General features: G+C 42.8%; 1 protein-coding gene and 1 long non-coding RNA gene across 2 annotated transcripts in view; both read right to left on the bottom strand.

Moving 5' to 3' along the window:
- The window catches only part of LOC119133307 (teashirt homolog 2), a 37,097-nt gene extending 15,411 nt beyond the window's left edge, over positions 1–21,686 (bottom strand). The window contains exon 1 of the mRNA XM_037268985.1: positions 21,121–21,686. Coding sequence (XP_037124880.1) covers positions 21,121–21,160 — 40 coding nt within the window. The 5' untranslated portion in view covers positions 21,161–21,686. The remainder of the gene's footprint in view (positions 1–21,120) is intronic.
- On the bottom strand, positions 8,557–13,583 carry LOC119133338. Its single transcript, XR_005100109.1, has 2 exons — positions 12,774–13,583; positions 8,557–12,670 (listed from the first exon to the last, which is right to left on the bottom strand). It is a non-coding gene; the product is annotated as an uncharacterized LOC119133338 (long non-coding RNA).
- Positions 21,687–24,083: the final 2,397 nt, after the last annotated feature.

Genomic DNA, 24,083 nt, shown 5'->3' with positions numbered 1-24,083 from the left:
TTCTCTCCTGAAGAGGAGATTGAAGGAAGAAACCCCCAGAAGCAAACAAGAACTTGAAAGAGGATGCAGTAAAGGCCGAGAAAAAAAAAGAAGAATACAACATTCTGCTAAAGTCACTCGGTTGTAGGATTGATGCAGTTGTTACAAGAATATTTCCACCAAGTGTTCCATGTTAATCACTATAAGTTAATTTAATAACCTCCGTTCCAATATTTTTGCTCACTTGAAAAGTGGCGTGAAAATCGATATTAGGAACAAATCTCTGATTTCATATCACGGGGTTTGTCATAGATCAGCTGAAGTAGAAAGGGAGAATTCATGTAGCGTAAGCCCCATGATGCGGCCTTACAAATGCATCACAGCTCTTCAAATATTGCCACTGGAAAAGTCAGAGCCACAACAATATTTTCCCTGCGTGACATTTGCGAGGTAAGAGAGGAGGAGTAGGTCACTGACTTTTCTTCTTTATTCACGGCACGAGAGAGAGAGAAAGAAGAGAGTGGTTAATTTATTGAAAAGATGGTAGGCGGATGAAGCAGCGGCACGGAACTGATACCCTGCACGGCTGTAGGTTGTGCGCCGAAGGAGGGGGCAGAGGGATGGGGGCGGTAACAGGGGGGGGCCTGGGGGGAGCTGCGTGGACCGGTGCGACAGAGGAACGGTTAATGGAAATGAGTGACAGGCTTTCAGAATGATTTACAACGGGTGGCGCTGCGGCAGAGGCGGCGCTTGATGGATGATCCTGAAAGACGGAGACGAACCATAAATCATGTCTGGGAATCATTGACAGAGATAAAGGAGGGCGAGAAAAAGCAACGGCATTGACGTTCATTCTTCCAATAATGTACATTGACGAGTTACACTACGGAGCCTTAATTAAAAAGTGAACATGGGTTCCCCCCCCCACCCACCGGCTGTCCTCCCCCATCCCTCTGTATTGCCTTATCAATGGTAATTAAGGATGCAGCATTCTTGACCCAAACACACTTCCGCCACGAGTTAAGTTTCTGTGCCAAAAGATAACTTCCATGCCTCTTCCTCCCAAAAACAATACTTGACAAATTTCTTAGTACATATTTAGGCACATCTTCATGGTTCTATAGGGAAAGATTGCATGTAGGCTAAATGCTAACATGACTGGGGTAAGAAAAGGCTGCCATTCTTAATCCATCCATTTTCCAGTGTTTATGCTGTCCGAGGTCATAGGTGAGCTGAAGCCTATCCCAGCTGATATTGGGGGAGAAAGGCAGGATACATTTTGAACTGGTCATCAGTCAATCGCAGCGATATGCTAAACAATCAATCAGTCTCACATTCACATCTTTTCTCTTCAACGATTATTGTTCGAAGCAACAGTGAAGAGTAATTGTGTATTAGTTGTCAAATAGTGGACTCCACTTTTAAAATACACAATAGTTTGACTGAAGAAAAAAAAAATCCCCCTCAATTCAATTTAGTCGTATTAATTTGCCCCTCATCTCGGTGGCAACATTTGCATGTTCAATTGTTTCTTTATTGTCTTTAAGCATCCACGTCTTCGTGTATTGGCCGCAACCTTATTCCGGGAAGGGTCTACAAATTGTCAAACTGACCTGAGAGTTTGCATGTTTGATTTATTGTCTTAAAAATCAGACATGTACACAAACGTGAGTGCTGCCACCATCTTGACGATGTCGTCGGTGTGTCTTGAGTGCAGATGGCACTTTGATAAACAGGAGCAACCCTGCAGGAGCCAGCATGAGTGGCATTCCACATCAGCTGAGCTCGCTTTACGTGCGCACAATAGAGCAATGAGGTGAAAGTAATCCTAAACATCTGTCCGCTGGGTCCTACACGCACATGCTGTTTGTTCAAGTTCTAGGAAAGACATTAGAAAGTGGGGGCGGGGTTGATGGAAGGGGGCTGTTGGAGCAGATATCACTTTGTATTCTCGCCTCCAGAGGGATTACCCTCGTGTTGTCCCTCCTCGCCGTCTTGCCACAAACAAAACATGCATATGTTAAAGCATGTCAGAAATAAAATTCATTAGCAGATTAAATGGACACAAATTGATTTTTGCTCATCAAGACTTTAGTCAATCATGTGACTCTAAAGGGAATAGCAGAGTAATATTTCCAATATTTTTTCCCCCGTTTTATTTTATTGCTGGTGTAAATAATAATTGATTGTTTGTCTTGGGCTCCCTCCTTACGTGGTCCAATCAAATACAGCGGGCCTATGCGCCACAAGACGGGATCGGGGGGGGGTCTATGCGTGAACTCGCTCTCCCGCCATCCCACTGTGAGCAGACATGTTGGCAGGCCGGAATGAAAATGAAGAGACAATGGCCATCGCGCGTTGAGAAGCTGTGGCGATACAATCGGTCCTGAGCGAATGTGTGCGTGCTAAAAAATCATTTCCGTTTGAAGGCTTGAAGTTGTTCAGATCATGTTTGATCGCATCCCTGCATCAAAACACACTTTGATAGACAAGGCAAATAATTAGGTGTCATTCAAACGTCGGACTTCTTTCTCTTCGCCATCCCACTTTTATTATTTTTTTCCTCGTTACTTTCGTCTGCTCGCCAAACTCAAACCAAAGTCCTCGATCGACTCTCGAGCTCGACAAGTCAAAGGGCCGCTAAGTAATGAACTCCTCCGAGTCATTAGCCGATCGTAGCTCGCGTTGATCTTTAACGGTCTTAAAAGATGATCCATACTTTAATGAAGCTCGGTCCTCTGTTGGCTCGGAGCCCGAAATGTGACGGGATCAAATCCTTGAGGGATACGTTTCTCATTTTTGACTCGATTTAAGTACAGCTGTCCAACATTAGAAAATACGTTAGAAAATAGTTGTTACTGCATATTTTCTACAAACAAATATCAGTTTATAGTGTCCCTTGTATTGTCCTCCAACTTAAAGATATATGGAAATAAAAACAACTCAGCAAAAATGTTTTGGAACAAACAACTCGCTTGCTTTATTGTGCTAACATTATTGCCATAAATGTCACTAATTCACATTTTAAGCTTTGTTTTCATCTTTAAATAAGATATTCCTTTCGTAGGGTTTCACAAATTCAAACAAGTAACCATTGACAAAATGGGGGAAGAGAGCAAAGTACACCAAACGGTGAGCTTGCTGAAGCTGCTGCCCAGGCGACGCAGCTACAGATAAGCTGTGGTATGGACAATTTTGACAAAGTATTCTAATTCAGAGCATGTTTGTGGCCGTCAACTGTGCCTGTGCCCAGGCACCAGCAGGACGTCCTACAAGGGCCTCCAGCACGTAATGTCCGAAAGCCTAACCCCTCCCTTCTCTTTGCCGCCGCTGAGGCTTCTGCCGGGACCACCCTGCCGGCCGGGCCGCGCTGCATGACAGGATGCTGCTGCTCAGAACTCAGAGCCGTCGCATTGTTTTTCTTGGAGCGCGTTGAAAGCAAATGGCAGTTAAAGGGCCGCAGTGCCCGCAGTAAAAAACAAAAGCCGTGCAGTCATTCATCAAAGTCCAAAAATACCCCCAACAGCCGACAACCCGCCCACTCCCCTGCGGGCCCGGTGCGCCTCCCACTCTGAGCTTTAACTAGGACTCCAAATAATTCCAGAAATGACAAATGATACTTATATCTCTGGCCTGTGCCGAATCAATAAGCATGCAGAACAACGATCCATCTTGGGACGTATTGACAGATGTGGCTCAACATCTGTGAGGATGCGCTTGGCGGTTGCATTGTGGTGGGCGGGGCCGAGAGGACGTTAGTAAGAAAAAAACGAAAAAAACGATTGCGAGTGTTTAGGTTCATCCGCAATGTAGAGAGACCTTTCATAAAAAGCGGGATGCGGCTCAGTCCGACGAGAGCACCTCCATGGCAGTTGCATGAACCCAAAGCGACCCCTTTGCTAAACCCCCACAACTGCCCCCGTGCGCCGCCCCCCAAGCGTAAGAGCAGCTGACAGATCACACTTCAGAGCAGCTTTAGCTACAGCTCCCCTTGAGGGGCTGTGATGGATGACTCCCGCCGCCACCTCCATCCTTTTTCTCATCCAATCTGACTCCTCGCAAGGTAGACCTCAAATCCGCTCTCACGTTTGAATGTTCTACTTTGACTTTAAAGACCGAGTGGCTTGGAAATGGCAAATTAACAACAGATTCCGACTGAGTCAAAGGAAGCAATTTCGAAAATGAGAGCTCCGAAAAAAAAGCAAGACAATGTTGTGTAGGGACGAGAAGTCATTAGTACGAGGGGAGATGTTCAGACCCCTGCTGATCTGAAGGCATTGAAGAGCAGTTAGCTTAGCCATCTGGTAGACAATTATGGCGGAACAAACGCACCGCCTCAGCAAATAAAGCTCGCCTCATCAATCACCACAATGGCCGCAAGTCGGCCTCGTATTGGCTCTGATTTAATAACCCGATGAACTGCGGCGGTGTCAGCTGGTGAACATTCCTCCAGCAGTTTGTGCGTCCGAGAAGCTCCAAATGTAAATAACTCAAAGAGGCTATTCGGATATGGTTTATGTTGGCTTTTGACAGACAGGTTGGCAGACTACTAGCGATGGACATTTGACTACTTTTCCTTAATAAACTATGGGAAAATTAAGAATCAATTAATAAATCGATGTAGGGGTTAAAAAAACAATCTGATGCCAAATTGGGCCTCTTTCGACAGCAAACTGAATCAACAGCACCTGCTGGTAGTAAACCAGTACTGCATTTCATTCGGACTCGTGACACAATTAACAGTCAATTCCACACAAAGAAAGAATTGTTAACGGTCAATCAATGGATTATTCAGTCTGTCCCTTGGTACTCGAAATAAAAAGTACACTCACTCTTAACAAGCTTTGACCCACAGTACTGGTTAGGATGTGTCTATCTGCCGCATACTAATTAAGTGTATTGCGGATAAACAATGTCAACAGAGATCAACAAAACATCAATACAAAATATGTAGAGTAGAACCTCCAAAGTAGAATTGATTTTAAATTAGTTGTAGTACTATATTTCTGCACACTGCAATTCATGACTATTGTATGCCGTCATTCATTTTCATTGTGAAGTTTGGGAAACTGGCACATAAGCAGTCAAAATAATAAAACGAGCATAATGTATGTTCTTAATGATAACCCAGCATAGAGACAATTTGCATCAGTGAAAATTGAAGCTGGTGGAGGTTAAAAGTGACAAACGTTTAAAACATCCCCTCCTTCGGGTTTCAAGTCATTTCCTTAATTAACGTTTGCCTCATGCTTTTAATTGCGCTCACACTCCCCCGTGGGACCCGAGTGTGGCTTGTCTGGTAATTGCAGATGTTGATATGAGATGATGGTGCCGCCGTGTCAAGTTGAACTGCAGAACTTACAAAAGGAGGATGAGGAGGAGAAGGAGGGCGAGGGGAGGAAGAGGCTGAGTTTCACCTGAATGCAGGTCAGTCTTTGTGCAGTAAAAACTAAGCTGTGTTTTCTGGGTTGTGGCCCGCACGGAGAGAAAAGAAGTAGGCCACCGCCGCAGTCTCCAGTTCGGCTTTGTACACGCCTCACCTGCCAACTCGCGTTGTCCCTTACAAAGCTGGACGTGAGCTGCTCTGGCAACAAGCAAATGTTTTCGTTTACCTCGGGGGCATCTGTACTCGGTGGCAGGACTGGGAAGGGTCACACACTTTTGGTTTGGGAAACCGCAATATGTGCAAGACAGATTGAAGAGCAACTGCAAGGCTAGAAGACTGGACAGCGAGGCAGCTAGCTCTTGATTTTCAGTCATGTGCAAAAATGTAGTCCACTTCTAGCTTAGTTTTACATTTACTTAATTTTTAAATGACCACATTAAATTTTAAAATCGGTCTTGTTGGCTTAGATGAAATAGCAGGACACATACAATCAGAAAAAATTTGAAGAGAGTACCGAGAAAGAAGCCATTATATTTTAATGAGGATCAGGATAATGGTGCAAGTATAGATTTTTTTTTTTTTTAACATGGATTGGTGGATCAAAGCGCTTGGAGTCTGAAGCTCAGAGCTAAACGTCTTCACATTCAAATAGTCAAGTCAAGGGTAAGAAAATAAAGTAGTGAGGGAAATGTGAGCTTGTCAACATGTGGAAGCAGTCGAGTCAGTCAAGCAGACAAACAAATGCCCACAATGAACCAAAGTTAGACAGTAGACACACTAATCTGGGGAATCGCACTCCATCTTTGACACCTGTTATCTAGTATCGCCCTATTTACATGATTTTACTACTGTCTTTTTGAAAAAAATAATCCTGCTCCATACTTCCATTGTCTTTGTTTCTTTCAGTTTTGCTTTCTTTGGCAACCCACCGAGGTCGGGCCTCAATTGACCATTTTTAAATGTGAGTCGGCGACTGACACGCAGTGGCCATGTCATCCATGCCAAACTTCCAATGCGTGTTTTTTTTTTTGTCACCTTTGCAAATGTATTCAGTTTTCTGGAAGTCAATTAGAGCAGCAGGGGCTAGGAGTGTGTTTTTCAGAGGACACGTTAAAGCTCCGCACATATTTATTTGCTGCCATCGCGGCTGAGGAGCCGATGACAGCCCGTCATGAGTTGACTTCTTTGATCAGCCGTCTTGAAAAATAAATAAAAAAATAAACGCTAAGGGAGGCGTGTGGCGGGGAGTAACCATCGCTGACAAGTGAAAAGAGAAACCCAAAAGGTACACAAAATGTTTATAAAGCACAATGCGAAAAAACCAAGAGGCAGAAAAGAGCTGATAAAAGACGGACAAGGATGTGACAAAAGTGTCGCTAATCAAATGATCAAACAAGGCCAAGGAGCCTCACAATCGAGAGCGACTTTGAAAGGACTCAGCGGGACGAATCAAAGTTTAGCCGTTTATTTCAAACCGGAAAATCGTATCTTTGAGACTATTAGCGACGCAGCCGGTCGAAGTCGCATAGCGAGGAGTTACTCATATCCTGCCTCCGTTTAATGATTCACCACCGAGGAGCGTCCACACGCTTCCAGGAGGATTCAAATCCCTTTTCCCATAGCCTCTTTCAGTCGGCATGATAAATGACACCCGTCATTCCACCGCTGCCAAACAGCACAGAGGGGAATTGTACTGATATATGATTCACAAGAACAGGAAATAAACTCGGTCTTTCAGTGCAGTATTCCTACTCGCCAAGTAGGACGGACCTGGACAGCATCAAGCTCTCGGAGGAAGGGGGGGGGGGTTCTGCCGGAGCCCAAAAAGGGAATGGACGGGGGTTCAAAATGCTTCTTACGACTGATGAAAGACACGAGTTGCTGCAATAAAACAAACGCGAGCTCGGGAGGGGTCGCGCTGTTTAACAGAGGCTCGGCTAAAATACGCAATTATCAAACGGAGGCAAAATAGGAAGAAACGAGAATGCGCAACCTCCCTTTGCCCCCAATTACACCGCTGCGAGCAGGGCTAATTAGCGCTTAGCTGATTTGAGGAAGAACTTGCACAGATCTGATGTGAGCTCAGGAATTACTTTCAAAAAACATGCGGCCAATTTTAGACTACTGTATGAGCGCTTGAATGTCCAAATAGCCACAGCGACTGGGGAGGCTTCTGGGATGTGACCTTTAGGAGTGCTCGGCCTCCCCAATCAGAATGCTAAGTAGGGCATGAAAAACAGCCGTATTGAAATTGTTTTGCCAAATTGGTTTCAAAGTGCATTTTAAAATAGTATACATACATGCTAGTCATCTGCATTTTCTCTTCAGAAAGCCTCAAATTAATGAAGAACAATTCTTTTTTGGTGTCCTTAAAGTGACTTTTCATGATCTATTTCTTGTCAACAAAAAAGTGAGTAAAATAAGTGAGTTTTTTAATCATTTGAAATTGAGCCTGGGTAAAATTGCTAAATCTATTTCAGATTATCACCTATCGCAGGTGGGAGCTCAAGACTATCCGAGCCGACTGCCAACCAGACTGAAAAAAAATCGTCACTGAATCATTTCGATATTAGTGTCTCATAAAAATAGTAGCGAGTAGTCGTTAAAAAAGTCACTCAATCAGAATTAGACTTCAGGATTGACAATGTAAATCCAAGTGCATGGTAGGAGGCACCTCCTGCTGCAGGACCTCAGACAAGTCCCACTCTCACTCACCCCACCCCCTTCGGGCCAGCGATCAGCAGTGGGCTGCCTCTTGGGCTCCGAGCAGCGACATGTGCCCAGGGCCGGCCGGGATCAGCAGCACTCAATCACCCAGACAGCGACATCCTTTCGCCATCACTATCAGAGAGGCCCTTTTCGGAGAGAGGAGGAGGGTGTTGTGCTGCTGGGGTGGATATTTATGTGTAGAGTCACACACACACGCACACACACTCGCACGCTTGATGATATACTGTGGACCGGAGCTGTGTAGTTCATCTCCTCCTCATTTCCAGCCTCTAAGCACATCCCTGTTGTTTGTGGCCCTCTCAGCTTCTCTGGTCTGACTCCGGAAATGTAAAAGTGACTGACTGGACCTCACTATCAGCGATTGCTTTGTTGGAAAATGTGCACCAAATGACCAAGAATATGTAGGCAGTATTTCTGGCGCTCGACACTTTAGTTGGTGAGTGGCTATATTTTAAAGGAGCAAAGTAACACAATTGAGGTGGAATTCGATTACAGTGTTCAACAGTCAACAGTTTACTTTTTTGAACGACTTCTCAAACGTACACTTTTAAAGCAAGTTGACAAGGCCATGTTTTGCCTCTTGATCACAGTGAATGTGTGAGGTGCTACACATGACTTCTGCAGAAATATGACAGACTAAAGTCACGCCTGTGTCATTCATGGAAATTAAATCAAAGTGGGTCAATAATGAACAGACAAAGAATTCCAGCGCTCCAGTTTGAGCTGTGCTCAATGCTGCTACAGTCTGAAGAAAGAAAAAAAAAATGCACAGCAGTAGATGACCATGATGAATCCCACCAGGAATCCTCCAATTAAAAATTATCTCATCAGTGAGGTCACACAGCTCTCATCTCTCAGCCTCAAATTTAGCAATAGTAGAAACATTATTAAATTGTGTCACTTTGACCCAGCCCAGGAATGAAAGACTTCCTTGATGGGGTGGGGCGTAACTACTTCCAGGTTAACAGCACGTAAGTGGCTTAGAAATTTGAAAACCCTTTGGGATTGTCTAACATAGCCAAGGTCAAAAGTCTTTGTTTATGTTTCGGTCTTACCCACTTTTGGCCATTCCGGCCACTCAAAATGTCAGTTTGTGAAGATTTTTCCTCTAACTAGCAGAATTGTGAGATTTTCATGCTAGGACTGGACCTGGATTGTTTTTCAGTTTTGGCTTGGCCCGTCAGCAGTCTGACGACTGATATCAACTGCAGATGTTTACAATTAGCTGGACGCCGTCCCAGAGCAGTGCTCAAAGTTTTATTAACCGTCAGAAAAATTGGTATTTTCCACAAGAAAACACAAAGACACATGTACAAGAGTGCTTTTAAAAAACTGATCAAACATTTGACATTAGCTCAAATATCCTTTGTTGCACTCATTTGGGTATTACTGTACAGCCACACAGATGTCATTTGGATATTGTAGTTTTATCTCGCACTCGACAAATGCTACTCCATATACATAAAAAAAACCTAAAACTAATACAAAAACTAATACGAAAATAAATAAAAAAAAAAACAGAATAATTTTAACCCTGCTACACACGTACCGAGAATTACACAAAAAGCATGTTTCCTGTTTTCCAGTAAAAGTGTGAGTAGACGTCTCAGGATTTTCCTGACCTATTAGTCATGAGTTTAGAGCGATTTTTTTTATCTGCTCGATAAACCGACAAATATCTTGAATGTTAAACCGGTGCAATATTTACGATCCCAAAGCCTTCTGTGGTCAACACGGAGTTGGGCCGAGCCACGAACTCTAATCGTGACATGAAATACAACAATGGCCAATGAGGAAGCGACTAAAATAAACAAAAAATAAGAACGTGCGTGGTTGCTCACATTTTAGAAGCGGGATGAGATGCTAAAAATCAGTATGTGTGTAAACAAACTAGTCTACACCCAGTTTGCCCATTTTTCGGCTCTCAACCATTGAAAGCTTCAGCTTCCACAGGCTTACTGCACAAAAGGATAATGCTGTTATCACATGTGGCCCAGATTCACAGGCCAACAATAGACACATACGGTTCCGAGGGACGTAAATCTGCACCAGACACCTCTAAAGCCAACCGTCGGCTGTGTTCAGTTTAGCTCACGACAGCACAGAGCACTTTGGTGTTTCCACCCTTTTGGTATAGCGCAGAAAGAAAAAAAAGCTCACTCCAAACAAATTACCCAAATAATGGTAACGTCATGTAAATGAACATATTGGGTTGTCAATCGCAGCTGGCTGCTTGTAAACCCTTCCCCATGCACACGGCTCTAGTTGCATTCCAGCTCTTTATCCAACCAAAGGTGGAGATGATCCACTCCTACGACAGGGGCTTCCCTTTGTGTACTCGTGTGTTTGATGTTGCTGTGACGACGGGGACGGGCCTCCACGCCCTGTCTGTTGCGGTGTGTGCGTAAAACAGGTCCGAGCGAATCGGCTACCTGAGGTTCGTCATCAAACGCCAGCGGTAATTAGAGAGCAGAGATACGGCCGTACGTTTTTTGATGATCATTTACTTCCCGTCCGGGCTGAAAGAGTAAACAGCCACCCACCAGTTTAATCACAGTGCAGTTATCTTTCGCTGTGATATTACCCCGCCCTCGTGACTTGACACTGAATGCCATATTTATTTTATGGTGGGGGTGGTGGTAGATGTCTGTGAGGAGACAGCCAGCGGAAGGAATCACGTGCACAAGACAATGGGCCAACTTGACGACAATAATGGTGTTTATCAACGGAGCGGCCGCATGCTGCGCAGACGATCTCAAAAGTAACCGTCCATTTTCCTCACGGCAGCTGACACAGCTCGTGTTTTAGCAGGTCCTCTCGAGATTTTACCACCAATGGAAATGCAGGCGACCTTTGGCAGGAAATAAGAGGGGTGGGGGCAAGAGCCGAGGCGGCTTTTCATCATTTCAGCCAAATCGGAGAAGGAAATGAATATGGATGTCCTCAGGCAAGAGGGGGAGATGGGCTCATGAGGTCCCTCAAGGAAATGGCTGGAGAGAAGCGCAACTTCTCAGATGGGTCAGTCCCAACATCTCAAACACAATTCCAATCCGATGGGGATTATTTTAGGCCAATACTAATTATGACATTTGGCAGAATACAATTCCAAAGAACCAATTGAACCCGTCAATACAAAAAAATATATAAAATGAATCGTCGGTCGAACGGATTCATAATATATTTTTAGTCCCTTATTGCTTAAAACAATTCATTATATAGTTTTAGTCCCTTATTGCTTAAAACAATTAAGATATGTGTTAAAATTAGAAAATGTTACTGTTTTCTAATAGTGTACTGCGTCCCTTTGTATATAACTACAACAAAGAGAGTCTGTTGTACGTATATTGTAATATTTCTATTGTGTAAAAATAGAAATTGACAACAGAATGTCAGATTTTGAAAAATTGGAGACATACACACACTAGTATGTATCTACTGTGCTGATCTAAATTATGCTTGGCTGGCCTTGTTCTCTACGGAGTGCCATCTTAATATAAGATGAATGACCTTGAAAATAAAATAGGTAAAAAGCAAACTGGGTCAAAACAGACTACAATCTGCCCACGCTGCTTCGTAGAAAGCTGCTGCCAGCTAGAAAAGGCCTCCGCTGTTGCTCAATCTCTCAGCGTGCTGAATAGTGGCGATGACATCAGTGGCCGCCCACGGGAAGTGTGCGCGTGACGTGTCCGCACAGTTCCCACCGGCGGCCTTTGCTCTTCGCCAGACGAGCAAGCCGCTTCCTGTACAAAGACCTCCCTGTGTTATATAAATCATGTGAGGATAAAGTTGTAAATCCTCCAAGCTTTAATGTCCTCAAGGGGTGTGGCTTCGAATTTCAAAGAGACAAACTTAATGTTTTATTCTGCTCACAGGTTAGCCTACAGCGAAACATCGAGGGAAAATTTGATGCACTATTTGATCAAATTAGCACAGCTTCGTGGAATTTATCCATTCCGAAGACAGTACAATAATATTTTTTAAGTTTCTCCTGCATTCATTTTCTCCTCTAAATGGCACCATTCGTCATGGACTCATTAGCGAGACAGTCAATTCCAAACGCTTCCAATATCAAACTCAAATCACACTCGGAGCACATTTGTCATCCGGCTGACACCAGACAACTTTATTGTATGCGCAAATATAATACCCAGATGAATGAAAGTTTTGGAAAGTTATCATAACTGCAATTATAGATATATTGCACAGTGCTGTACAATGGCGGATAAGAGGTTTTAAATGTGCATTTTATACACTGTGCTGTAATCTGAGAACTTCTTCAAGGTGGAATTTCATCCATCTATTTTTATAGCCAATTACACGGCACATATAGACATATTTTAACAAGTCAATTAAAAAACACACACTCATTCACACCTAGGGATCTATTTCGGTGCCCAACACAAGTCAATGGGTGGAATTTTTTCATATTAGTTGCATAGTTAGAAAGGGGTGTCAGCGCCATTGTGAGAGTGAACACAGCCGACTTACTTCCTGGCCAGTGAAACCGGCTCCACTCATTGTCTTTAACTTCTGAAGAAGAAATAAAATTGCAGGAGTTCATGAGTTCACATGAGCCTCTCCATAAAAATAGAGCCTCTACAGAAAATTTCTTCCAGGATTCCAGTTCACCTTACAGATTTAAATCTAAATTTCAACCAAATATAAATGAAATATGCACCAGGATTAAATACATCACCATCTTAAAAACTTTATTAACTGTACATTTTTAAAATTAACTGTCATAAAAGTGTGACTTATCCAGTATATATTGTTTTTTTCAAGAACACTAAGGGCCTTCCGATGATATTGAATCAAAGGTTCGACTTTCGAGGCTTTGTTATGTTTCAGGACGTCCCGCGGGTGCGGCGGCCCGACACACTCGTCAGCCACTGTTGTTGCTTCTCTTAATCAAGTTGTGAGCACAACACAATTATTCCACATCCATCACGGACACTGAAGCTGTCACCGCTGTTTAATGAGTATCAATTAAGTCGCTTCAACTGACTCGCTCAGCACGTTGGGAAGACACAGGCGGGCGGGTGACCTCCAAATACAAAAGACCTTCAGGCAGAGCGGGCTTAACGTGACAATATGTCGTCGTTTTAGCCCCAAATAACGGCTTCATTTGGATTTTATACGCACTTGTAATCAGGGAAATGCGCGGTTACTACTTTGCCAGCTCACCTCTTTGTGTGAGACGATATTGTTACTGTTTGGTGTTTGTAAAAACGAAAATTATAAATCAGTGTTTCAAGTCATGAAAGCACAGGCGACCCAGACCCAGGCCTTTGTCTCAGGCAATATGTATGTTGGCTATAATTGGCCCACATTAAAGACAAAACAATAACACAGCTTTGGTTAGAGCAGTTAAAGGGACAGTGTATCGTTTTTTTCGCCATCTAGTGGCGAAATAATAGAATGCAATGACCTAAGTTCGAAGCGTGTGCATTTTGAAACACGCGCACTACGGTGCCTCAGAGAGACCACAGTTCACTGTAGCAGAATGTTGGAGGTGAGACATGTCAACACCCTGTACCAACATATGTGATCGAAGTAGTGATTACTGCACTTAAAATAATATATTTTTAAAAATGCACGTTGATGTGAGACATTTTTTGCACATTACTGACATTGATACACATGATAAAGACTTTCAGTTTGAACAATGTTCAAAGCACTAAAAGAAAATGAGCAAACCTTGCTAATTGGATTAAAATTCCCCAACATTGGGTATGTGCCTACGCCATTTAAGCAAGGGTCAATTTGATCAGAATTTTCAGGATTTGTCATTGAGAAAGCGAGTGCGAGGGCCCGTTCATTGCTGCTTGCAGCTTCACGTATTATTATTATATTACACTGCTCACATCATAGATCAGCTTGTTTTATGAGCACAAACTAAGAAACATAACAATAATTTTGGATATTGCTGCAAGCTGAATAATTTCGCTTCATGATTCACTCACTGTTCTTTTATCCAAGTGCATTTAAAAGAATCCAATAATGGCTAGTAACCAAATCTCATCAGAGATGCATAAAACCTCTGTTTGACCCGCAGCGCGAGATGGAAGATGGCGGTCTAGCAAGGTCAACGATGGCGGCTGAGCATCGACTTGATTCATCAAATTAGGTCGTGTGTAATTGCACCGCATGACGACTCATAAAACACGAGCCGCATAAAGCTGTCGGGGTGCCATCAGCCCGGCGCTAAACGAAGTTACCAAAGGTGCAAAGTTCAGCACTTTATACAGCACCGCAAGAACGTGTCCAGCAACGCGTCTTCTGCTCACATGCTCATCGTTACCGAGGTGACGTGAGCTGAGCATCCCGAAGCCAGAGTACAGTATTATGCGAGGTTTTAGGCTAATTGGGAGTGGGTGATTAATGTCATGCGGTGATCGTTAAATATCTTTGAATAGAATGTTGGTGAGATGCTTTTTCAATTGTATCCTGATTGACTGTCAAATAACCAATCATATTCCTTGATTGCTGATTGTCATGATAGACGCAAAAATACATTGAAATTTTCACAGCTAAAAAAAATTATAATTACAAGTAAATTTTATTTTTCTTATTTGAAATCAACATAATTAATAATAATTAAATCATATAATTTAAAAAGCAAATGGATGGATTTTTACATTATGTGGTTATCATACTGAAACAATCTGTACAAACACCACTCAAAACTAAATTATATATTTACAGATTTTATTTTACCTTTGTGTAAAATTCTTCTTAATTATCTGTTCTTAAATTTCACAATAATCTATTTGAGAATTATTTTTTTCACTAGGTTGTCATGTTTAAATTATATTTGCCAGGATAATTTATTGTTTTTTTTGCTATCTTCAAATTAGGGTACCCTCAAAAATCAATTTTGAAATCCACTCAAGTAACTAAATTTGGTTCCTAATTACATCATGAAATTAGCACTTATTGATGTAATGTAAAAAAACTAAGATGTAATATAAGTATGTACATTAGACAGTTTGTTGCTGGATTAATTAGCAATCAATTGAGGAATTTCATGTCCAGTTTTATAACAGCTGAGTACATGTACGGTAGAAAAAAATACTCAAATTACTTTTAGCTCAAATAAGTCTTTAATATTGCTTTAACAACCACTAGTACATTTAAACAAAATACAAAAAGTGGGCAGAATTGAATGCCACCGTATCCTAATGCTCAGAGCATAAGACGGTAAAGTGTCAGCATAAGTCTTTCCAATATTGTGATATTATTCATCGCATTTTTTTTTCTCAGAACCGTACCGCCCAGAGTTAGGTTTATTACTATTTTTTTTTTTTCATGTACTGCAGCCCGTTTAGGCACCTAACTAGGCTGGGAATTAATTAACAGTGCCCAATAAAACAAGGCATTTTCCTCATCACCTGGTTATAAACGTCCCCACGATGACCCTCCCTGAGGATGTGTATCATGTGACGATGATTTTCCTTCACAATTACCACAGATCACACCATTAGAATTAGCCACAATGTTTCCATCGTTTTCGCAGTCACATGGAGGCGAGGGGTAATTTACATAATTCATCTTAATTGCGGCTCATCAGAAGTTTGATAAGCAGCAAATCAGATAATTTAACTTAAATGTTTTCTTTGTTTCTTTTTTTCCCTTCGTGACAGGAATTTTTGGTGTATCATGCGCTCATTTCAATCCAATTATAGTGCTGGTTCATTTTTTTTTTTTTAATCAATATTATTTCACAGCGGCTGCTGAACAAAAGCAGAACATCATTTGGTCTCATTCAGTGTTAGGTACACTGGTAGTCAGGTGAACCTAATCTGTTTGTGATTTGTTTTTAAGGCCTCCATATGGCAGACGCGCCCCCCTCCACTCCCCACCTCCCGACATTACACATGTAGGTCAACAAGTACAAGATGAACGCCTAAATCTCCGTGTATGGAAAAGATGGAAATGACGTGGGGCCACGGGCATAAATTACCAAGACGAGAGCTCTGGCGGGAATGTTCGTCGTAAAAGTAACACACGGCGCATGAGGAAGTGAGCATTTCAGCGCAAAGAACATAAAACAGACAACCCCCAACAGCACCGTGTAATCGATTGCAGGCCGATCGTTGCTACTGTATCCTTCACATGGGCACAAAGCATCGGTTTAGCAGGTTTACGCTTAACTCACATCCCAATATTCTAGTTATTGTCACACTTAATGAGGAATGGGTGAAAAATCAGAAATTTACTATTTTCTGCGTCACGTCGACATGAATTAAATTGTGTCGTTTGCCTGGAAACTGGCGCACGTCTCAAGAGGACGCCGAGGTGAACGAGTGTAGCGGAGGGAGAAGAAAGTTGGACATTTTTACGTCAATGTGTTGTTTTAAAAGCTTCAGCGTAGACATTTTGGGGGAACCACATTGTGCATAATGGCATTGTTAGTGCATAGTGCAAGAAACTCTATTATGTAACTTAAATGAAATCAACATAATGTAAGTATCTCTGTTCAATGTAAATGCATATGGTGGTATTTGCACAATAATTTGAAGTCCACAAAATCTTTTTTTTCTAGTAATTTACAGAGAAATGGACTCAGCAGAAGTGTGATTATGCAACAAGACAAAGATTTTAGACAATCACAACAGAGCATGTATTTTACCTCCCAAAGAGGATGTCAAAGAGAGAAACCCTCAGAAACAAACAAGAACCAAAAGTCATTTCAAATGGAAAATGCAACAGTCTGGTGAAGTCAATTGATCACACAAAGGAAGTGCGTCTGTCCACTAAAAATCAGCTCATGCGCAGGAGTCTCGCTTTACCATCACGCAGAAAACATAACTCCATCCTCTATCGGCACAAACAGCTAGCGGCACTTGCCACCATCTTACCTGACTTGAGATTTCTCCTCATTTTACAGTAAAAAGTCGCTGATGAAGAGGAAGTTATTATGGGAAATCTCAACGGTGGGAGAGCCCAAAACTGCATACGCTGCAGCAAAGTGTGCCACGCTCGGGAGACTGCATTTGATCAAAATATTTGTTGACGTCAACCTTGTCGCAGAGAAACACTGAGAGATTTAATGCCCGCTAATGATTGCATCACATTGCAACTTCCTGGACCTCCAGCCGAAGTTTGGTGCCCCAGAACATATTTACGTTTCCACATATTACCGTCAAAATAAAGTTACACAACTTTTCTGCTTTTAATTTGGCTTTTGAGTTTGTTTTTTTTCCTCTCCCCACTAGTTTGGAAGTGAGCGCTTCATACACAACAATCAACACACGAGCTTTAGGTATCCGTACCACTACGCTTGATACGCTGACGGAAAGACGCCAAAATGTGGTGCAGTGTAGATCAGTTAAGAGTGGAAATAGGTCACGTTGTATTCAAGGCTGTTTGTTTATTAGCTGGATTACACATGAAATGCTTTCTACCAAACTTTGAGAATTGGAAACTGGGCCAAATTTGAATGGAATAAATATTGTGGCACAAAAACAAACGAGTAACTCTAACCCTATCCCCATAATGCGGTGTCCTAAATAAGGATTGTTTGACCTTGGTGGAGGTCTGTGCTCTACTGAATGACTTTTGTCATCTTTTTACACAATCAAGACGTCAAAAGAATAAATAATAATTCTCAACCACATAAAGCATGTCAGAACAAATATAGCACTAAGACAGCGTGATCGCTGAAGAGAAGGTGTCAAATTCCCCGGTAACAAAAGAACAAGCTTTGTTAGTCCTTCCTTCAAACTGGACTATCTTTTACCACCTCAAGTAGATCAACAACATCTGCCTTGATGCTCGGATGTTTTCTGAGCGAGCCACTTAGGAAGAATCTGTGCGAGGCCATTCCCACAAGCTGCTGTCAGTCACGAGCTGGCGCTGCAACACTTAATGCCTTTGTCTGCTCCCCAATTCATCTTGTTAACAGCAAATTGGGTTACAGGCACAGCGCTATTGTAAAAATTAAAAACAACAACAGCGAGAGGGATCCTCCCACGGGTCGCGCAGTAACATATGGCTCCTTTCACTCAAACATGAACCTTGCACTACTACGGCGCCTTTAAACTGAATAAAAGCACAACATGTGGCTGATAACGTCTCACAGTGATGAAGGTTCATTGCACTCCAAGAGCTCTTCTCCAAAGCGCTATTAAATCCATTTTCATTATACAGGGAAGACCTGCAGTTTACAAACATTCTTTTTATCCTGTTAAAACTTTTACCCCACATGAAGAAAAACTACTGGATGCACAGATGGATGGACGCACGGACGAACGGACTGACGTGCGGACGAACGGATTGTTGGATGGATTTAGGATAAATAGATAGTTGGCTTAATGCTAACATGCATGTAAATCCCCATAGATGGGTTAATGAAACTAACACTGCGGTTGTGGTAATTATAAACCTTTGAAAACGTGAATTTGAACATAAGTGGTTCGAAAAATGCTGACAGAGCATATCATAATACTTGCATTTGCGAAAAACGACCATTAATATTTCAGCTATGTTGCTGCAGTCTTTTTCTGTGTTTTGGCATCAAATCAGTGTGCACAATATTACTAACTGTTGGTCATGACTCACACTTCAGAATGTGTCGCACAATGCCAATTGATGTATTTTTATTGTTTATATTGCAATTACCTATGTTTTGGTAATGTGTTTATTTTTTCCCTCGAAAATCCTGCTACATAAATTGTTGGTGGGGGTTTTGCGGTGCTAGACAGACAGACAGACAGATTATTGTTGTTGTTGTGACTTTTGGTTTGTCTCATCAAAAGTCATCACCAAAACACAATAAGATAAATAACTTTTTTTTTTCTAAATTTTGAATTCTTAAATAAATAACCTAACAAATAATCTATGAAGCCGTACAATTTGACTTTGTTTGGCCTCGCCTTTGCTTTGCTTTCGACTGTGTGCCGCATTCTAGTGTTTTGATATTTGATCCTTCTCTTGTATTGGATCTCATTAGATTGTGCAGGTATACCTAATATTGTGTGCAGCGGGTCTAGTTATGATCTGACATTTCCATATACACCTATTAATAAATGCTACAAATCCCAGAGGAGCATCCTGACTGCTTTGTGATTGAAAAAAAAAGAAGGGACATAGCATGTTTAAGGGCTCTACATCAACAATGAACACATTTAAAAATGTATTCCTTTGCATCTTGTGTGCACTTATTTCCATCCTCCTTTCCCCTTGTTCCCGCTGCACACATCATTAAACATATTATTATAACATGACTGTCAGCCGCCGTCTCCGCTCGCTCCATTCTTGCTCTGCCAGGTAATCAATTTGTCGTCACTCTCTGTAACCTCAGTAAAGTCATCAAGTGAAATGAGTTACAGCTGCAAAGAGCCTTCAAGAATAGTGGAGGAGGACGAGGAGGAGGGGCGCGGGAAAACGAGAAAAATGACAACGAGGGCCGGGAATATTCCACCGCTTCGCGGCACCGACGCAGGTCTTGAAGATGAAATATTAATGCACAATTTGTTTATCTGCGGGCCCACATCTCACAAGCGCAGAGCTGTTAATTTTCAAGAAGAGGGGGTTGGGGAGAGGAGGAAGGGGGGGGGGGGCTCGCAGACAAGGGATCAGTCAGTCATGAACTCTTCACAGCCATTAGCGGGCCGACATTTTGATGAAGTATTCCTAATGTAGTGGATAGGAAAGAATGAAAACACTCTGCCTGCCAACTTTTGATTGACCATTAAGCCACTGATGAATGTGCCTGTCAGCCAGAAGACAATTACCTCAACAATGAAGAAACTCTTCTGGAGGGCTTATTTGTACGCTCGCACAGGCCCGACACATTTAGGGAGCGTGTAAAGGGATCACTTAGGCACCGTCTAAAAAGTTCCCCCAACCCACTTCTAAATAATGAAACCAAGGGCTTTTTAGGGAAGGACCACTTTGGAGGTTGAAATGTGAGAAAAAAAATATTCTGTGCATTTAGAGGGTGACTATATTTGTGTGTGTGTGTGTGTGTGTGTGTGTGTGTGTGTGTGTGTGTGTGTGTGTGTGTGTGTGTGTGTGTGTGTGTGTGTGTGTGTGTGTGTGTGTGTGTGTGTGTGTGTGTGTGTATGTGTGCGGGCATGTGTGTGAAATCTTAGTATCTTCGTCACGTAGAAAAGCAACGCTATCATTGGCGGAGAAACAATCGCCATCTGCTCCCAGCATCCGCAGCCATAATAAAGACTGATAACTTCTCACAGCTTCACACGCGAGAGAAAAAAAAGGGCATCCTCTGAAAACACTCCTAAGGGGTTAGGTGACAAGGGGGCAAAGGTCACAGATTATGGCACCCTTTGGCGAATTTAGCATCCCCAAAGACTGGAAGTATTTAAGTCATATACAATAAAACCCCTCCCCAAAAAATGAGTCTGTCCGTAAGATGATGAAGAGTTCACAGAGAGTTCACATGCAGGATATAGCGGCTTCACAAAACATCATGCAGCCAAGGAAAGCATGACATTTCTTTTACAACTACTACACATTGCAGGCATGCAAGGGGATGAGGATCATTGAAAGGGGACAAGTTAAACGAATTGTTGATGATAGATAGATAGATAGATAGATAGATAGATAGATAGATAGATAGATAGATAGATAGATAGATAGATAGATAGATAGATAGATAGATAAAGATAATAGATAAAGATAATAGATAAAGATATAGATAGGGCAACTTGAAGTTGGCTTATGCACCTTGCCTCCAGCTCATTCGCGGACCACGATCTTAAGTGCTGCGCAGAACATGGATGTTGCGCAGGTGTTCCCAATAAAATGCCCTGCTACTATCATACATTAAAAAAAAACTTATTGCGGTACATCAGAAATCAATTTAACTCAATGCATCGTATGTGTCGTATGTATAAGAGGGTCCTGTATGAAAACAAGCCAAAAAAGTTTGTTGAGAGGGAGGACTGGTGGGAGGAGGCGCCTAGGTGAGGCGGTGACCATGGCGACAAAGGCAAAACAAGCCTAACAATGTTCCTAATAAAAAGAAGACAACGGGAGTGGATGAGACGTCTTCTTACCCGCAGCCCTTCGAGGCGCCTGCTGCTTCCTGCGTGGCATGGTGCCGCGGGGTGGCCGTTCGCGCGCGCGTGCCCAGGTGCAACCACAATGCGGGGCCACTCTCGTGCGCGCGCATAGAGAGCGCACACGCGCCTGGAGTGCGTGGTTTCGTTTTTTTCTTTTTTGTTTTCTTTACGTCGCTTGTGGCTTGCAAGCTGGCTGCCGGGGAGAATCCAGTTCGCTTTGTGTCGCAAAGCAGATCAAAAATAAAACGAGAGCGTGCAAATCAATCAATATATATTTACAAAAAAAAAAAAAAAAAAATCAGAGCTTCTTCCGTCTTCTACGCGGGACAGAGCGCCCCCCTCCTCGTGTCCATCTGATCGCTGGTCCCCGCGTTTGCGCGCGCGTCCACTTCCACCTCCGTCGACTCTTAACGCGTGGTGGAGCTCAATAAAAAAAATGTCGAAAAACAACAAAAAAGGGCTTTTGGCACCGCTAACGTGGACTGCTGGGTGCCGGGGGTACGGGCAGAGCAGATAGGCGATGTCAGCGTGCAGAGATCCACGCGAGAAACTGAACATTGAAAACTCCTCCCTCCCTCCCTCCCTGTTTCCCTCCTTCCACCGGGCCGGACCTGACGACGATGATGGCAGCGAGACATTTGTGAGAACAGATAAGCAGCAGTTTATTAAAGGAACAGAGGCTGCGTGGCGCTTGCTGCCATGCACATGTCTTTACAGGGATTGTTTGTTCCAAACTGATTTTGTACCTAACTTTTTTTTATTACCCACTATCATGATCATGTTTGATGGTCCTCATTTATTATAAATAAATAAATACATAAATAAATAAATACATAAATAAATAAAATCTCTCAATTGTCATGATGTAACCTAATCTCCGCGACTTCTCATCCTTGAAAATGTGCTATATTATTAGAACAAGGTGCTGTGCCTGCAGGATTTGGGGAAGTATGCATGTGACGACGCTTGAGCAATGGTGATTGATTAGTATGATATTATTTAGTAACATCAATCGATGGCCATTGCTGAAGGCGTGTAATTGAAGCCAGCTAACATTACTTCTGTCATCTTAGATGTTACAACTGCTTTCCCGGCTGTCATAGTTTCCCGCTCGCTCTCTCCTGCAGTTTCAAAAGCATGCATTATCAATGGCACCTTCTCTGCCTGCCCGCTGCTGCTTGTAACCTGAAGGTACCAGACTGTTGCTCTCACAGTAATGGAGGCTACAAAAAGCATAATTACGATTTTTTTAAATTTTATTTTGCAGCATCTCAACTAAGACTCCTCAATTTGCTGCTCCTTCTTTTGGAATGAATGTAAGAAGCCAAAGAAAAAGCAAAACAAGCAGATTGGTAGTACCTTGTTCTCTAATAGTGTCAGTGTCTGTGTGCTCGCCCCTCCCTTCCTGTGTCTCCTCTCAATCTATGTACTAATAATCACAGTCACCTGCCTCGCGTTACCTGTCGCGTATATAAATCCTGTCTGCGTGTCACACCCGTCGGATTGTTCTCGTCTCTCGTCACGTCTGTCGTCGTCGGTCCTGTCTTTATCTTGTCTTTTGTTCAGTTAGTCTTGTCCCTAATCGAGCTTCTTATAGTCTTTCTTTGAGTTCTCCAATAAACCCTGGTCCAAGCTGCATTTGGTCGCCCTGCTCCATTCCTTCCAGGGGTTACTTTTAGATCAGTTTTGACTTGAAACTATTCTTATTTGGAAGACAAATCAAATGGAGTCGTCTTTCAGTATCCTCAGTTCAAATTGGCGTGCTTTTACTCAGTTTGAATTTCATGTGTGGGAACATTTGGAAAGTGTCTCTCTGTCTCCCCTCAAAATCTGCTCATGACTTCATCCAGTATGAAGCCGTGGTGATGGATGACTTCATTCCAGCGAGACAACAGTCCTCAGAGATCTGGGCTCGGCCCATATTACAAATGGCTTCCTGATAATATTCCATCAGCCTATTTTGTGTCTGTCACTCACTCACGCCGCAGCCGATACCGGAGACCTCCGCTGAACTCCGCCTGAACCCCCGCGATCAATCACGCCTCAGATCATGCCTGAGTCGTACCTGCCTGACAGCTGCGAGCACCTTGTGTTTACGCAACAACCGCCGTCCCCACCCCAACACAGACAATACACACACACACACACCTTATCACTCCCAACATTTAGTGCTGGTGCCCACATCTCGGCATGTTCCTTGAAATTCAGAGCGTTTGCAGCAGTGCAGATGGTGACAGTAGATTGATGTCCTCCTTAGATGCATGATCACAACAAATAACTATTAGAATTCACCAAATGGAAGTTAACGTGAAAGGAGATTTCTAGTTTCGCTTCCATCCTGGCGAGGCAACCTGGTTGATCTTGCCAGGAGCATATGCTGACCTCCCAAGATGTTTTTTATATATATATGTATATATATATATATATATATATATATTACATACAGTGGAGCCTCGGTTTTCGAACGTCCCGGTTCTCGAACAAATCGGTATTCGAACAAAAAATTCGAGATTTTTTTGCTTCGGATGTCGGACGAAATTCGGTTGTCGAACCTCGCGGGATGAGCCGAGAGGACCCGCATGCCAACTGACTCCGTTCGTTATTACGTTCTCGTTACTCTGAGGATTGCATCAACTCTAATCATGCCTCCAAAGGAAGCGAGTGGGAGCAGTAAAGCCATCCTAAAACACAAAGACGCCCCTAAAGCAATGCGACACTGAGCGCCCGGCGCGCTGCGGTTGCGCTTTCGGCGGTGCGCTGCAGTTGCGCGATCGGACAAAATTAAGCTCCCTGCGCACTTTTTTTTTTTTGTTTTTGCTTGGAACGGATTAATGTTTTTCCAATTATTTGTAATGGGGTAATATGATTCGGAATTCGAACGGTTCACTTCTCGAACAGCCTTCTGGAACGGATTGTGTTCGAAAACCGAGGCTCCACTGAGTATATACATATATATA

This window comes from Syngnathus acus, chromosome 2 (assembly GCF_901709675.1).
Source record: "Syngnathus acus chromosome 2, fSynAcu1.2, whole genome shotgun sequence".
NCBI classification, from domain to species: Eukaryota; Metazoa; Chordata; class Actinopteri; order Syngnathiformes; family Syngnathidae; genus Syngnathus; species Syngnathus acus.
Note: the sequence above shows the minus strand (reverse complement) of the source record. Positions and strands in the feature narration are given on the sequence as shown.